The 17,478-nt window shown below is 35.4% G+C and overlaps 1 protein-coding gene across 3 annotated transcripts; it reads left to right on the forward strand.

The window, feature by feature from the left end:
* The first annotated feature begins 511 nt into the window (after window positions 1–511).
* On the forward strand, window positions 512–16,599 carry LOC123877269 (cystathionine gamma-lyase). Of its 3 annotated transcripts, XM_045923872.1 has the most exons (9): window positions 512–788; window positions 2,525–2,677; window positions 3,666–3,862; window positions 5,162–5,252; window positions 7,776–8,046; window positions 12,435–12,587; window positions 14,140–14,314; window positions 14,693–14,875; window positions 14,917–16,599. In XM_045923872.1, the coding sequence occupies exons 2-8, from the start codon at window positions 2,525–2,527 to the stop codon at window positions 14,838–14,840; spliced, it is 1,188 nt and encodes a 395-aa protein (XP_045779828.1). In that variant the 5' UTR covers window positions 512–788; the 3' UTR covers window positions 14,841–14,875; window positions 14,917–16,599. The 3 variants fall into 3 exon arrangements, with proteins under 3 accessions (XP_045779828.1, XP_045779817.1, XP_045779806.1); XM_045923861.1 differs by having other exon boundaries at window positions 2,520–2,677; window positions 14,693–16,599; XM_045923850.1 differs by having other exon boundaries at window positions 14,693–16,599.
* The last annotated feature ends 879 nt before the right edge of the window (window positions 16,600–17,478 follow it).

The raw sequence follows: 17,478 nt of genomic DNA on the forward strand, positions 1-17,478 counted from the left end.
GTTGCCAAGAATTCAGAGCCACAGATATAAAAAGCATAATGTCTACGTCACACAATGACATTTAGTTAGCTCCACGTGATTTTGCATTTCTTTATAATGTTACCAATTTATAAATTTATAATATTGTGGTTCCGAACCATCGCGTCGTACAAGATAGGTACTTCTTTATTTTTTTTATTTATATGGCAGCCAAATTGAAATTATTATTATTTGTTGTTATAGCGATAACAGAAACATATCTGTGAAACTTTCAGCGCTTTGCCTATTACAGTTTATGAGATACAGCCCACTGACAGACAGACTAACCCGTATATTCAATGTGGGACAGGCACACAGACAGCGAAGTCTCAATAACAAGGTCCCGTTGGCACCCTTCAAATGCGGAACCCTAGATATTGTATAGGAATTTGGGCACTATTAGTTGTAACGTTGACAACACTAACAATATAGCCAACTTTTCGAGACAAAAACAGCTGGCCAGGGTGACATTTGACAGTGACATGATGATTGGTGACAGCAAAGCAAAAACCGATCAAGTGTCGACTGTCGAGATTGAGCAGAGCGCGGCAAAGAAATCTTGAAAGAAATTCTTTGCTTTTATTTCATCATCACGTCTTGTCGCTATTTCATTGTTCCTTCCATTTTCGATAATTATTTAGTTTCACTTTGTCCGGTATCGCGAGTGGCTTGCTGTTTATTGTTTTAAGGTTATTTCGCCGGTGCTTTGCTTTTAGCATAATTAAATTGAAAAGAATTTTCCTGAAGTGATATTATTATTATTACAAAAGGTATGTATTTTATAATTTAACATTATAAGTACTTACCAAACAGAACAGAAATAGAGGATTATTGCACTAAAATCAAAAATTAAAATAAATAAAAAATACTTCTAATATCTCTTTTAGAATAAATATTAATTGTACTTCAATTTCGGTTTAAAGATATTTATTTATCAAAAATAGAACATACTGTTTTTGTTAGCATGCTAATTAGATACTAGCTTGTTCCTGCGACTTCATCCGCGTGGACTACATAAATTTCAAATCCCTTTTTTACTCCCTTAGGGTGCGTTAGATCAGTCAGTCATCTTTTCCTTTTATAATATGTATATTTAGAAATCACAAAATGGAGTAACTAAATAATTTCATTCTTCCATGCATTTTATGCTTGAGCATAGCATAAAATTAAAAAGGAAAGTAAGTAAGTAAGGAATAATGATTGCAGTTCGAAGTTTAGTTATTGGAATTTGCCCTTCGTTTCCTAGTTCTAATAGCAATTAGGTCAGGTAGTGATTTAATTACTTGAACTTAGGTTAAAATATGCATATGCCATATTAATAATTTGTAATTTGTTATGGTATATTGAACTTGAAGTTAATATTTTATACTCAATATTTTTATTGTGATAATAATAAGAACATTATTAAAAATTTAAAAAATTAAAAGGAGTTAAGTAACAATAATAATGATCAATCTATCTCTATTCTTTCACCCTCATAGTCTGAAGGGACAGCAACTGATACAACCAATGAGATAATGGATGCAGATGGTCCTGCACCTAATCTCTCGGTATAACTTGATGCATTTTGCGAAATACGAGGGTCAAGTTGCAACTGCCAATTTCCCCACTAAAAAGTACATACATATTTCTAGACGGAAAACACAATAACTTTTAAGCCTAATCTACAGCCACAGACTAATCCACAGGTAGTTACAGTTTTACCGGCCTCCCTAACGCAATGGTAAGCCCTGCAGTCTTATTAGTGGGAGGTCCCAGGTGCGATTCCCAGCTGGAATGTATAATTTCTAAATTTCTGATGAAACTGGCATATCCTTTCCAGGTTAGCCCAATTCCATCTTAGACTGCATCATTACTTAGACAAGGTGAAATTGCAGTCAAGGGCTAACTTGTTTTTGAATAAAAAAAAAACAAGTAAGTTAGCCACTAGACCAAAGCTAGTTCAGAAATAATAATATAAGCCTCAATAGCTCAACGGGTTGAGGAGCCGACTGAATTCTAAAAGGTTGGCGGTTCAAACCCCACCTGTTGCACTATTGTAGTACCTACTCCTAATACAGCTTTGCGCTTAGTTGGAGGGGAAAGGGGAATATTAGTCATGATTAACATGGCTAAAAATAGCTCGCATACACAGCTGCACCTGGCTCTCGCGAGGAATTAAGCGCAGCGGCGCCATATATTTTACCGGACACTATATTATTTTTTTCTTAAATTTTTTTATTTTGCAATTTTGTAGTGGCCCTACTGTATTAAAATATGCTATGCCTAGTTAAAAACCTACTGTTTACTAAGCTATTACACTAATCGCGAGCTATTTACTCTTATCCATTTAGGAGTTTTGTTCTCCATCTCTGAAGATATTCATCATAAATATCGAAGATATCAGAGAAATCTAACAAACATACAAAAAAATAAAATTAGTTAAAAATGAGCATCCTCAGCTCATCATTAATAATCTGTTTCAATTTATAATAATGATTATAGTAATTTCTTTCAATTAGTACAGATGGCCAACCAAGGATTTCTGAAACAAAAACCCGGCTACGCAACAATCGCGATCCACGTTGGCCAAGATCCAGACAAGTGGAACTCTGCAGCTGTCGTCCCACCCATCGTCACATCAACCACGTTCAAGCAGCCTGCACCCGCCGAACATACAGTATGGAAAATATTACTTTTACTTATACTTTTTAGAGTTCTGTACCTCAAAAGGAAAAACGAAACCCTTATGGGATCACTTTGTCTGTCCGTGTCTATCAAGAAAACCTATAGGGTACTTTCCGTTGACCTAGAATCATGAAATTCGGCTGGTAGGTAGTTCTTATAGCACAAATAAAGGAAAAAATCCGAAAATCGTGAATTTGTGGTTACATCACAAAAAAAAAATTAAAATGTGTTTCAATTTTCAAAGTAAGATGACTATACCAAATGGAGTATCATACTGAAAGGGCTTTATCTGTACGTTCTAAAACAGACTTTTATTTATGTTTATACATAATAGTTTTTGATTTATCGTGCAAAATGTCGGAAAAATGCCAGAGTAGGGAACCTTTGGTGCGCGAGTCTGATTTGCACTTGGTTGGTTTTACTAAGTTCGATGGCATTTCTGGCTCTGTAATGCATACTGGTTGTTGTTGTTAAAAGTATGTGGGAGGTCCGAATTCGATTCCTCGCTGTAATGAACTTAGGAATTTGTATAATTTCCATTTTGGTTCACGTTTCCTCTGTCAAGCGCTAATGTGTCATCATCCAACATTTCAATACTATCTAGTACCTATATTACTTATAAATGCTAAAGTGTGATGGTTTATTGGTCTGTTGGTTAGTCCTTCAATCACGCCGCAACGAAGTAACGGATCGGCGTGATATTTTTTGTATGGATATTATATAATAAGTAATTACCTTGAGAGTGACATAGGCTACTTTTTATGCCGGAAAATCTGAGGGTTCCAATAGGATTTTAATAACCTGAATCCAAACGGACTAAGCTGCTGACATCAGCAGACGATAAGGCAATTTGAATGACTAGGCATTTGGAACGGCAACTAATATTTTTGTTGTCGTCATTTAAGTCCTGCTCATTTGCTTGCTATTTATATATTAAAAAAAAATGTTTTGGAAAAATTATGAAAAAGACAAATTTTTAGGGTTTTGAATATGGCAGATCTGGTAACCCAACAAGAAACACTCTCGAGGAGTGCATAGCGGCGCTCGATGGTGGCAAATATGGCCTCACATTTGCTTCTGGTCTCGGAGCCACGACGAGCATAGTAGGCCTGCTGAGCAAGGGAGACCACATTATATCCTCAGACGATATTTATGGCGGAACAAACAGATTGTTCAGGTAAGTGGCTAACACCATTATTAAACTGGAAACTTCGTCCGTGTGGGTTTAGATTTTTTTTATGGAAGTGTATGCGTTGCCGTTCGATGTACCTCATCACTTTGGACTCTATTCCCGTAAGACTTGACGGCAACATAATAATGCTGGTTGCAGTGCCGTTAGTGGGATTGTGACAGTGGTAAGGTTTGTCGCTGGAATTCATCATAAAGTCAAATTAGGTCGAACGTGATCCAGAATAAAATGCGAGCATCCCTACTCCTAGAGTGTTTTTGTAAAGCGCGAAGCCATAAACTCGCGAATGCAGGGGCGACGGAGCAAGCATTCTGGCGTAGCCTATTTAAAAACTTGACACTAGACTTGCAACGAATATTCGGTTACTATTCGGTATTCGGCCTATTCGGCTGCTTTTATTATATTCGGCCGAATACCGAATATCTACATATTATTCGGCCGAATACCGAATACTTAAATAATATATTTTATCGTAGAGAAATAATTGGTAAAATGAAAAATTAAAATCGATTGATTACGTATATATTCATATTTTCATTTCTGTTATATTCATTTAAGTAGTCATTGGTGCATAACACAGGTACATAATCATCTTCTGAATTGGAAAAATGGAGGATTCTATGTATTTGAATTATTGTGGTAATCAAAATTTAGAAGGGTAAGGTTCTCATTTCTTTTATAATCATTTATTAAGTAGTCATTGTTACATAAAACAGGTACATAATTTAATCATTTTCTGTATTAAACAAGTTAAGAATTTTTCTATGCATTTGAATTATTTTCATAATCTAAATTTAGAAGGGGAAGGTTATGGTGCAAAAAGATTAACTTTTCTGCATTTTTAGGAAGTAGTTAACTTCTTTTTTTCTCGTAGACCATCCCAACTTCAGAGCGATGAGTACATTAGAACAAAACAAAGGAGCGCGAAACAATCACGTCTGTACAAGTTTTTGGCGCTAAAATCCGGCCGAATACTTTTGCCGAATATTCGGCTATTCGGTCAGGGGCCTCGCCGAATATTCGGTATTCGGTATACTGCCGAATATACTATTCGTTGCAAGTCTACTTGACACCCTTGTTGGGTCCTCTGCTAATGACACTGCAGCATCGATGCACTGCAGCGGTAGAAAAGCGATTAAATATGGTATATGATATAGTATTTTTAAGGCGATATTTTGAAATCACTGACAGACCAGACTAACCCGATTATGATGAAAGTAAAAAGATAGGTAGCTTGAACTCTTCTACCTTGGCGTTTATTAATTTATATGATTTTTTTTATTACAGACAAGTGGTGGAACGATTCGGAATAGAAACATCTTTTCTTGACTTTACTAAAACAGAATTGATCGACAAATCAATTCGAAAAAACACTAAGGTGAGTTGTCTTTACACCCATTTCCTGTTTAAAATAGAAATAGGTGCAATACAAAAGAAATATACTTAAATACATAAAAACATGAGTTTCTACACAATAGCTTATGGTAATTGCGACATCCTTTCATATTGTATTCATATTTAATTTTCTTATCGATGTTTAGTAATCCATGTAACTATAACAGCCGTTATCGTACTCCTAGGTGTTATTTCGTATTATAATTGCATTACGATTGTACAAAATGATAAGCCTCTTTTTCATAATATACCTACTTATCAAAAAGAAGGTAGGTATAGATAAAAGCACTTCGGTAAATATTGATTGCAAATAATTTGATACCAATGTCAAAATAATATTGCAAAATAATGTCACCTTTGTTCTTATCGGAACGATACTTCTCGTAATTATATACTTGAACCTGCGGGTTCAGGAGATATAATGCGTAAAAAACCGGTCAAGTGCGAGTCAGACTCGCGCACTGAGGGTTCCGTACTCGGGTATTTTTTCCAACATTTTGCACGATAAATTAAAAACTATTATGCATAAAAATAAAAATAAATCTGTTTTAGAATGTACAGGTAAAGCCCTTTCATATGATACCGCACTTGGTATCGTACACCACTTGGTATGTATCAAATCTTACTTTGAAAATTAAAACATATTTTAATTTTTTTTTAATGATGTGACCACAAATTCGCGGTTTTCAGATTTATTCCTGTACGTGTGCTATAAGACCTACCTACCTGCCTTTCATGATTCTAGGTCAACGGAAAGTACCCTATAGGTTTCTTGACAGACACGACGGACGGACGGACGGACAAACAGACAGACAGACAACAAAGTGATCCTATAAGGGTTCCGTTTTTCCTTTTGAGGTACGGAACCCTAAAAATGGCTTCTCATGCGCTATTTTAACTTTATGTGACAAAAGTACGATTTTAGTCTTTATTGTAAAGGTGAACCCAACATGACAGTTGACCCATAGAGTTAAAATGGCACGTGAGAAGTCATTTTTAGGGACTATGAATAACAGTTTACGTCTGCTACAACCTGCCAACGTTTGCCAAATTATGATCTCAAAGCAAGTGTCTTTGGAGTTAAATGATTGTCAATTCTGCAAATTGAAATGACATTGAAAATCGCAATATCACATTGCTAGCGCGAGTTAGTTATCATTAGAGTTAATTTTTTCATTACGTATTACGTATATCTAAGTGTACAGTCAAAAGACGACAAAATATGTTTGCCTCGAAAATAGAGTAGCAAAGGCCATGTCTAAGTAGTTGGTAGCCTGAAATCCTTTACAAAATGTTTGATTGTCCGGTGTTAGAATAGAATAGAATCTATTCAAATAAACTTTTACAAGTGATTTTAAATCGTTGAATTACCTGATTGACCGCTGGTTCAGAATGCCGTACCTACCCAGAAGAACCAGCAAGAAACTCGGCGATTGCTCTTTTCAAATGTTCAATTTGCCATATTGAATAAGCATTTGCAGTCCGGCGCTTTAAAGCAGCGTTAAAAGTAGTCTCCCTTTAATCTTTACTCTTGATTGCGTAATAGTTTCGTCGACGGTTCTATTTTTGTTTCCTTTTCGTTCTCTGTCCATTACTCCATCGCTCATTCGGTGTCCCAAAAACTATCCCAGCTATTGAACTAATTAAATACTCATTAGGGACAAATGACCTAAATTGTCCCCATCAAAGACATTAATGATTGCATCTAATGCCGGCTCCCGTTTCGTTTAATTAATACATCAATTAGATAGATAGAGGTTAGATTCCATAGAAACGCGATCTAATTTCATCATCATCAATTTAGCCTCAATAGATCAATGGTCTGGGATGGACTGAAATACGAAAGGACCCCATCTTTGTACTTGTACGCACTCATGCACAAACTTTACGCTTAGTTAGCTTTAATTGACCGTACTAGTACTTATGTATGTCGAACAACTGAAAAAAAGCCTGTTTTTACCTGGGTTTCAGAATTATTCTGAGTTTTGAAATACAGTTTTCCAAACCACATAGTTTTTGTTACCTCCTAAACATTTGGATCTACTAACAAATTCGTAGTTATTGCGTGCTATTGCCTTATTCTTCTTATCAGTTCACGCCTTTCAGTACCTAAACTAATAACTTTTCTCGTTTTCTCGTGCATAACAAATAGGTTAAATCAGTGAATGAACAATCAATCAAATTGAACAAAATGTGCTCATTTTTTTATCGCTATTTAAGTATGGTTAATTGTTTATTGTTAAGTCAAATTAAAAAGCAAAAATAAGATTTATGAGCTAAATTTTTATTTTCTTTAGTTGATCAATGAACTCACTTGATAGTTTATTTATTTAAACATCTTTATTGCTTATGACAAAGACTAAAATACTATACTATGACAAAGAATAAAAAATTATAACCCTTCCTTTTGGCTTTGCCGCAGTCGGGTAAAAAATACAGAATAGACTTAAAAACAAAGTTATATAAAATTAGTTAAGATAGTTGATAGTATTTTATTTGTTTCTAGATGATATGGATAGAGACTCCAACGAATCCAAACCTGAAAATAGCAGATATAGCAGTAATCTCCAAGATAGTCAAAAGTTACAACAAGGACATAATTGTGGTTGTAGACAATACGTTCCTAACTTCGTACCTTCAGCGGCCGTTGGAGCATGGCGCTGACATGGTCATGTACTCCTTAACTAAGTACATGAATGGACATTCCGACGTTATAATGGGAGCGACTGTTTTAAATGATAGTGAACTTGAGAAGAAACTTCGCTTCCTGCAAAACGGTAGGAATAATATTTTTCTTATGATATACTTTTGCATTTTCAGACTTTATTTATTGGAGACTAGCGACCTTTACTCTCTTTTCCGTGGGAATTCCGAAAAATCCAGCCTTATTCGTTGTCTATGTTATAAAAGAAATTTGTGTGGAAAATTTCAGCTTGCTGATGAGTTAGTGAGTCGGGACATTTCGTTTTATTCCTGTATGTATTTAGATTGGTGGTAGGCGTGATTTCGTCGGCATTGAATGTTTTTCTGCCCGTGGAATCAAGATTAATTCTGTATAAAAAGAAGCCTCGATCAGTACACATAAAGTCCTCTACTTATCTGTGATGATTACGTCAATATTATCGAGTCAGACGTTTCAGAACAAAAAGAAGTAGGTACTAAAAAAGGTTTCAAGTCGTGCAAGATAACAAACGTAACATACATAACGTATAATGTATCCAAGATATAGAACTTTTCTTCTCTAAAATGTCTGAGTTACGAAAAACAGGCCACAGCAAAGGGTCGGATTGCAACAATGTTTGGTTTGAAATTGGAGACTTACTAGCTTACCACAGAATCCTTAGTAATTTAATGGGTACACAGTTCACTGCACCCACTGTTACTAAGCTATCGCTTCTTTATTGAGTTACAGCTATACCTACTTTAACTTTCATTATAACGCTTGGAAAAGTAATTTTAGAAAAAAATGTTTAGTCAGAGTTATAAAGATGCAAATATGAATATAAATGAAAGTTTCGATTATTACAGAATTACCTAATGTACTTAATAAAAATATAGCACCAAAAGTTTACATAATAATGTAAGCTATGGAAAGGTCGTTGGGTACCTACGAAATGTACGCCTCAAATCCATCTTGTTTGCGCCTGAAATCTGAACCTCACATTACATGAAAGGTCAAGATAAATTATGACAAATAATAGTTAGCAAAATATTATTTCCACACCCGCACGTCACCCGTGTATATGCGTACACAAATGTGCATGTCATTGTTTCAATATAATGCACGGTTGTGACAAAATATTACGTCATGGTTCACTTTACCTGACGTCATGTTTTACCTTATACTTACTTACCTGCAATTGAAAAACGTATTATCATGCTGATTGTTCATAATTTTCCAGTCTTCCTTACCACGTAGGTCGTGAGCTGTGACGTAATGCCTACGAGTAATTTAGTGTGAATGCACCGTGAAACTTTTTAAACTGATACTTTTAAGGGGAATCCAAAAACCGACAAGCAATTACCACGTTGTTTTCTCCACTGAGTCGACATTGGCGGAATTATTGCGGAACACAAAGCCGCAGTACAAAGAGCCATAGAGAAGAAAAGAAGAAGGGGCTTGTATAGGTGACCTATACAACCCCCATCGTTAAAAGCCCCATCGTTACACACTAAATTAATATCAAACTATGATTTTTAAAACAATAAAAATTGGACTACCTCGAAACTTGAAAGAATGCACTACCTATAAATTATCCGCGGAAAGAAGTTAGAATACCGCTCTCTCTGTACGTTATCATATACAAATAATAGAGGCAAACATCTCAGTGGGCGTATAGCATTTAAACTAGCGGCACGCTATGATGGCCGGTTTGACGTTTGTCCGCTCATGAAGTTCCGTATTAATTGATAACGACTTTGAAGGAAATAATTGTATTACTTTATTGACGATAGTGATGTGCAGAGATTCATAAATTTTATCGAATGTAGTTTTAGGTTTAGGACTCAAAATTTATTTATTAAATTGATTTCTTAAATGTATACAAGTGTAGAAAAATCAGTTTGCACCATTTAAGGGGTGAATGTACTTGTGAATATGAACAATTTTCACTATGTGGACAAACCTCTGAAATCGCAAAAAAATATCAATAAATTTTTAAAAATGGAATCTAATACGATCGTCACATAGGATCGCTGGCTAGCACAACTACTACCTCCGGCAAACTCGCGTCAATGCTCAATGCAAAACAAAGCAGTTTCGAATTGACGTTGCTTCGAAAAGTATAAACTGTCAGTGCAATGCGATTGTGATATAGTTTTGACCTGGCTTTGGATTTCAAATATTGATACTGCATTACTGTTAACCCTTGCTCGTTAATTTGGACTCTGTTCAAGCCCTTTGTTGTGGATTTCGTCGATATGACCGAACGTACGCAGAGAACTGTTCTAAATAGTCAGACACGTGAGTTCGTAATACGTCTTCGTAACTATTTCGATCGTGAAGCTCAAAATGGAGGGCCAATTTTACCTATAACGTCAGTGGTTGAACGCGTAGCTGATGCGCTTAATATTGGACAACGAACTGTTAGACGGATAACTAAAAAAAAATATGGCGAGACTGGCACAGAAGAAAATAAACTTCACACACCAAAAAAGAGAAAACGAGCAAAACCAGTCGTAGGCATCGATAGCTTTGATGCCGATGCTATCCGAAGACATGTTTACGGCTACTATTTACAGAAGGAGTATCCAACAAGAAAAAAGTTGGTGCATTCACTGAAGGAAGCTGGATTATTCTTCGGTGGGGAAAGTTCTTTAACGAAGATTTTGAAGACCATTGGATTTCGATACAAAAAATGTAACAAACGCAAAATATTGATGGAAAGATTTGATATAGCGATGGCAAGGTATACTTTTTTACGGCAAGTGAAAGAAATCAAAAATTGGCAAAATGTTGTGTTCTTGGATGAAACATGGCTTAATGCTAACCATACTGTAGGCCGTTCTTGGAACGATGACACAGCAGCATCTACTTCCAAAGTTCCTGTAGGAAAAGGATCGCGACTTATAATTTGTCACGCCGGAACCATCAACGGGTTTGTCGAAGGTTCTCTCATGGCTTTTGCGTCAAAAACCACTGGAGACTATCATGAAGACATGAATGGAGAAAAGTTTACTGAATGGTTTACCTCAATGTTGTGTAGCCTCCCTGAACCATCTATTATAATTATGGACAACGCCCCATACCACTCGATGCAAATTGACAAGCCACCTGCCCAATCCCAAAAGAAAGCTGATATCGTCGCATTGCTTCGTAAAAATGGCGTAGATGCAAACATGAATATGTTAAAAGCGGAATTAGTACGTCTTTTAAAAGAAAACAAACCAACCAAGATCCGATACGTCATTGACGAAATAGCATTAGAACATGGGCACAGAGTTATACGGTTACCGCCTTACCATTGTGAGTATAATGCGATTGAGTTGGTGTGGGCTCAAATTAAGGGATATGCTGCAAGACACAATACAGAACCCCCATTTACCACAAAAAAAATGCTAAAATTATTAGAAGAAGCTTGTGAACATGTGACTAAAGGAGACTGGGAAAAGGTTGTGAATAGAACTGTTAAATTAATAAGGGAAGATTATGAAAGAGATGTGAAAATAGATAATATTATAGAAAACGAACATATAATTATTAATGTATGTGATGATAGCAGTGACGACAGTGAAAATAGTAGTATGGACGAATCTGATTAATTATGGCCTTTTGTGGCACCTTTTTTGGTATCTTTTGTATTCATATGTTTCTTGTGTGCATATAAAGTATGTATATTCATTTTCGTTCAAATATTCAGTTCGTTCAAATAAATTAAATAAACATATACATTTTTGTTTTATTAAACCTATTTAATCAGGTACAAAAACAAAACTTAATTGTTTTTTGTTCGAGAATAAATTGACATTCCACATCACTATTGTAATGTGTCAAACCGGCCATCATAGCGTGCCGCTAGTGTAGAGCCACCAACCAATCACAAATGGATTATGTTTTCTAATTGAATTTCGAATGATTTTTGAAAACTAATACCTCGTTCACACAGGCTGCATAAGCGTAGACGTAGCGCGTACCATTGCGTTGTAATGAATGGAACTATATGAAACATGGCACACCGCTTGCGTAAAGCGTGGACGTATGCGTAACCCGGTGTGTTAGGGGTTTATGCGCGTCACTACGCATGTGTCACGTGTACCCAATTGATGTGAATCTACCTTAAGAGTCACCAACCAATCACAAACGGAACTATGTTTTCTAATTGAATTTCTAATGTTTTTTGAAAACTTAGTATTTGTGTTTGGATGGTGGATCAAAATGGTTAATGCCCATTGAGATTTTTGCCTGTGTCTTTTGTATGGGATTACGTAACAGAAAGAGCGCTATACTAACTTCTTTCCGTAGATAGGGTACAGTACCTATCTATGTAAGTACTAGTGGAAAGAGGCGGGATGAAGTGCGATGTGGCACGGGTGAAATGCATTGTTTAGAAGTGTTGAGAAGTCTATACCGATATATTTCCAACCGGTTATATGCCCCGACGTTTATTTCCCTGTGTGTCTGTATAGACTAGTTAATCATTACGCAAACTCATAATTTTTTTTTCAGCAATGGGTATCGTCCCGTCACCTATGGACTGCTACTTAGTGAACAGAAGTCTGAAGACCTTGGCCCTCAGAATGGAACAGCACAAGAAATCTTCCCTAGTCGTAGCAAAGTGGTTGGTTGAACATCCTAAGGTCGTTGAGGTGTACCATCCAGGTATGTATTCTCCGGTTCAAATTCGTAGTAGTAGTTTCTGCGTGAAGCGTGCGCAGACAGATAGACAAACAATTAAAAAATACCGTTTTCGGGTCTTTATCGATAGTAATGCTTCCTTAAATTTCAATTTTCAAAATATGTTTAATGTGCAGAAATTGTCCAATTACAGTTTTATTATAAAAGAAATATCTACCTAGCCCGTCCTAGCAACTCTACCGTACACACATACTTTACGCCGAAATATATACATAGAAAATTTCGCTTTTATAATATTAATGCGATATAGTGATTAAGATTAGTATTTTATTCAAACGTTACTCTACCTATAACAAAATACAAAACAAAAGCGACTACCTACTAATTACGGGTAGGTACTTTTATGCAAATAACCATGTAATCAAGAATGTACCATGGTCATGACCTTGGTAATAATACATAGATAAGACAAAATACTTAAACATCGTGCATCATGCAAAAATAACGTAATTCACATTTATCACGAAATAAAACGATTTCGCCAATCATTATTATACGTAACCAGCTATTGTTTATCTTTATTAACATTTAACCTGACCGCGATAAAAAAATAATAAGAATGTTATTTTGATAAATTTATATAAAGACCGCAAAAAATTAAGATTTTGTGATAAAAATGTTTAAAGACCATGAAAAATTGCGAAATTCATTAATGTTATCGAGTGCGGCTCGAATCAATATTTAATTACTTATATCTTTATAAACTCATAAGCATACGATCAATCTAAATACGAAGCTTTAGGCACGTATGAACCACTGTCAATCGTTCTTCTTATCAAAAAACTATAGGCACTCAGAAATAATCTATTTTAGCGAAATGTAGCTACAGAGCTAGCTTGCGTCCTGGGAATGCACAAAGGCCAATTTTTGTCCTGGAAAATCATAAAGTTCCCAGGGGATTTTACAATAACCTAAAACCACGGGGATGCTGTGGCCGCCTGATATGTTTGGTACAGAGATAGCTTGCATCGCGGGGACGGATACAGGCTACTTTTATCCTGGAAAATCAGAGATCCCACAGGATTAAAAAACAGAAATCGCCGCAGACTAAGTCACGAGCATCATTTAGTAATACCTATATATAATGTGAAGGTGTTTTTCTGTCTGTCTGCTATATTTTTCACGGCCCATCCGTTTAATCGATTTTGATGGGTACAAACGTATCTTGCATCCCAGGGATGGACATAGGCTACTTTTTTTCTTGGAAAGTCAAATAGTTCCCATGGAATTTTTTAAATACTTAAATCCGTATGGATCAAGTCCCAATCCAAACCATCAGCCTGTATATTGCGTCTACTGCTGGACATAGGCCTTTTCAAGAGCGCGCCACCAAACACGGTCCTCCGTCTTCCTCATCCACCCAATGGATGGATGCATGGATCAAGTTGCGGTAAATATTTACTTAGTACAGACATAGCTCGCTTCGTGGACAAAGGCTTTTTTTATCCCCAAAAACCAAAGAGTTCTCACGGGATTTAAAAAATCTACATCATCTAGTTTTTATAAATTGTTTCAGGTCTACCTTCACACCCACAATACGACATCGCGCGAAAACAGATGACGGGCCACTCGGGCGTGTTCAGCTTCAGACATTCTGGAGATCTCGAAGAATCTAGAAAGTTCCTCAGTTCCCTCAAAGTGTTCACGCTGGCTGAGAGCTTGGGAGGGTACGAAAGCTTAGCTGAGTTGCCGTAAGTAATAAAATTTTAGAATTTCAGTAACTTTATAATGGCTAAGTACCTGCGTAAATTACTAATAGGTATAGAAATTCATCCTAGAGTTTTCTATTATGTATTAAAAGTGCATTCAATGATTTTTCCTCTACATAGTTATTATAAATAAATTAAATTTTCGTTAAAGTATAAATATGAGTTTTCTAAAATAACGTAAAGGATTCTTTTGAACTTTTGATAATAATTGATTTTCAAGCACATAATGCCTTGGTATGAGATCCAATATTAGAAATGTCTGATTTGAATGATTGAGTTGAAGAAAAAAGTGATTATTTTCTTTCTTTCTTTTTTTTCTAGTAAAATAGTTATTGTATCGTGAAATTTTTTCAACTCCAGATCCCTGATGACGCACGCCTCAGTTCCCGCGGCTCAGAGGGTGGAACTGGGCATCACGGATTCGTTGATAAGACTGTCAGTCGGGCTAGAAGACACTGAGGACTTGGTCGCTGATCTGGACCAAGCATTTGTCGAGGCCTTTCAATAACTAGATAGATACATATAGCTAAATATTATTTCGATGCAAAAATGTCTGCCATGTTTATAGACGAGTATAAAAGCATAAATGGATTACATTGTTTTTTGTGACGCTATGGGTGTGAAACATATTGTTATATTATGAAAACGCGCACCAGTCAGTCAAACCAAGATTTGAATTTACAGTGCCACCAACATAACAGTGAAAAGAGTTTCGACATTCAAGACATTCGACTGCAATCACTGCAGTACTATATTTTGTTCTGTGGTTCTGTGCTGCAGTATTGTAGTTCATTCTGGTATTATCGCCAAATTGTTTGATGAATTTTGGGTTGCCATATTGAAAATTGCTGTACTCTACGGGATTTTTTTTAAAACATGCCATATTATACGAGTTCTAAATTAATTCTCCACTATACTTATAAATTTTGAATTATTATTTTGCTTTTATAATGTTGCTAGCTTGTTAAACTCATTTATAAAATATTTAAAAGTTTGTTAAGCATTTTAAATTATTATATTAAAAGTATATTTGAACGTTTCGTTTTACGAATTTTTTACATCGGTATACATACCTACTACTTCTACAGTATTTCCTCGAATTTCTCCAATGAACGATAGGAGGGCAATACTAAAACAACGCCATGAGCGAAACAGCCTTCAGTTGGTGGCTCTGTAATAAGCGCTGTCGAATCTTTAAACGGGAATTAGCGTTTCTACTAACTATTAGGTAGTAAAAGAAATATATATTTTTAACATAGAATGTTTGGCATATGACATAAAGAAGTTTATAATAACTATAGGTACAATAGAAAAATTAGCAAATGTTAATGTATTATTCGAATATTATTCTAATAATGATCTAAAGGTCATTAAATTATTCAGTTACCGATTTGGATGATATTCCTTAAAATATATAGTACGTTTTATCATCACAATATCATCTGAATGAAAAACTTATATGATCGTATTTATTAAATATTTAAGAATGGATGTTTTTTTTTTTAATATTTTATATTAAGACATTGCTTATAAGCTCTGTGATTTTATGTTTGTATACGAATATCGTTTCAAAAGACATAGGTTTTTTATATGTAGAGTTAAGTTACATAAATCCTTTTAAGTTTTATATAAATTCAATGTTGTGGTAGTTATATTTTTTCTATTTATTATGTAGATACAGTTTTGATAATGCATTTTATTTGTTACAGTATGACTTTTTTAAATAATAATTGTTCTGTTTGTTCATATTTTCAGGTTTTTAAATTAATAAAATAATAATGTTGTTTATGTCCATTTTATGTCAGTATTTACGTTGTTGAATTCTGATTGATTTTAATAATATTGAAGGTCCAAACGCATTTGCGCTGCGCTGTGCGACGCTGCATTGCCTCGCTCCATACAAACTTCATCTCAAAGAGTATGTAATCACTATGTTATTTGTCGCGCCGCGCGTCGCTCAAGTGCGTTTTGCTCCATACAAACTTGCATACTGGGTACAACATCAGCCGCGTCGCGCAGCGCAGCTTACGTTGCGTTGGGGCCTTTACTGGTACCTACTACCTACTATGCGTTTGAAATATGGAGACTATCGACAAGATAAAGCGTAACTCTTAATTTACCAAACTTTTTATTTTTAAAGAAATCCAATAAAAAATACAAACGTATTATTTACAAAGATAAATAATTTTCTGGTAATGTTCCTTTTTTTATGGTCTTTGGGCTGTGGTGTTTAAAATCTCAAAATTGATTAAACATGTTAATACTTATCAATTAATTATATTATTTTGTAAATTATAAATTAGCAATAAATTGTTCATTACTAAAATATTTTGTTTTACTTTATACCTAACTACTCTTTAGAAGTAAAAAAAAAATGAGATCGGCCTTTTTCATGAATATCTACTTACACACAAGTATCCTTATTGTATTGGTATTGTACTTTCATTCAGAGATGCCTTGTACTCATAGAATTAAATAAAAAATAATACAAGCACTACATGTCGCTGATTTCCAGATTCAAAACCAAATCGAATAGGTTCAGTGTGTTATCGAAGCGTTCTGAATCGCCCTGCAGGTTTTCCATTCGCTCGCTGACGGTGTCAAGGAAGTGCCCAGTCCAGCCCGGTCCTCCGAAACCTCAGCGAAACGTCTGCCCCACAAAATGTACGAGAAGAGTGCCTTTAAGTGCGCATCAAAATTTTTCTGATAAATGCATAGGCCACACCTTCCTACTTACAATGCAGTTTTATTTATAACTAGCTCATGATGCCCGCAGCTTCGCCCGCGTGGATTGGTCAGATCCCCTGCAGCATCAGGATTGAGGAGTTGGACTCCAAATTTTTTATGAAACAATGTCGCAAAGTTCCTCTATCGATTAAAAAAGAAATGACGCAAATCGGTTCAGAAATCTCGGAGATTTTGGTGTACATAGGTAGAAAAACACAACTCCCTTTTTGAAAGTCGGTTAAAAAAGTAGCCTATGTTACTCCCTGGTCAATTCTCTACTTGTCTGTGAAAATCCCGTCAAAATCGGTTCAGCCGTTCCCAAGATTAGCCTTTTCAAACAGACAGACAGACAGACAAAAATTTTAAAAACGTGTGATTCAGTTATAGTATCGTACAAATAACCATATGACCTTAATATG

Source organism: Maniola jurtina, chromosome 2 (genome assembly GCF_905333055.1).
Source record: "Maniola jurtina chromosome 2, ilManJurt1.1, whole genome shotgun sequence".
Taxonomy (NCBI): Eukaryota; Metazoa; Arthropoda; class Insecta; order Lepidoptera; family Nymphalidae; genus Maniola; species Maniola jurtina.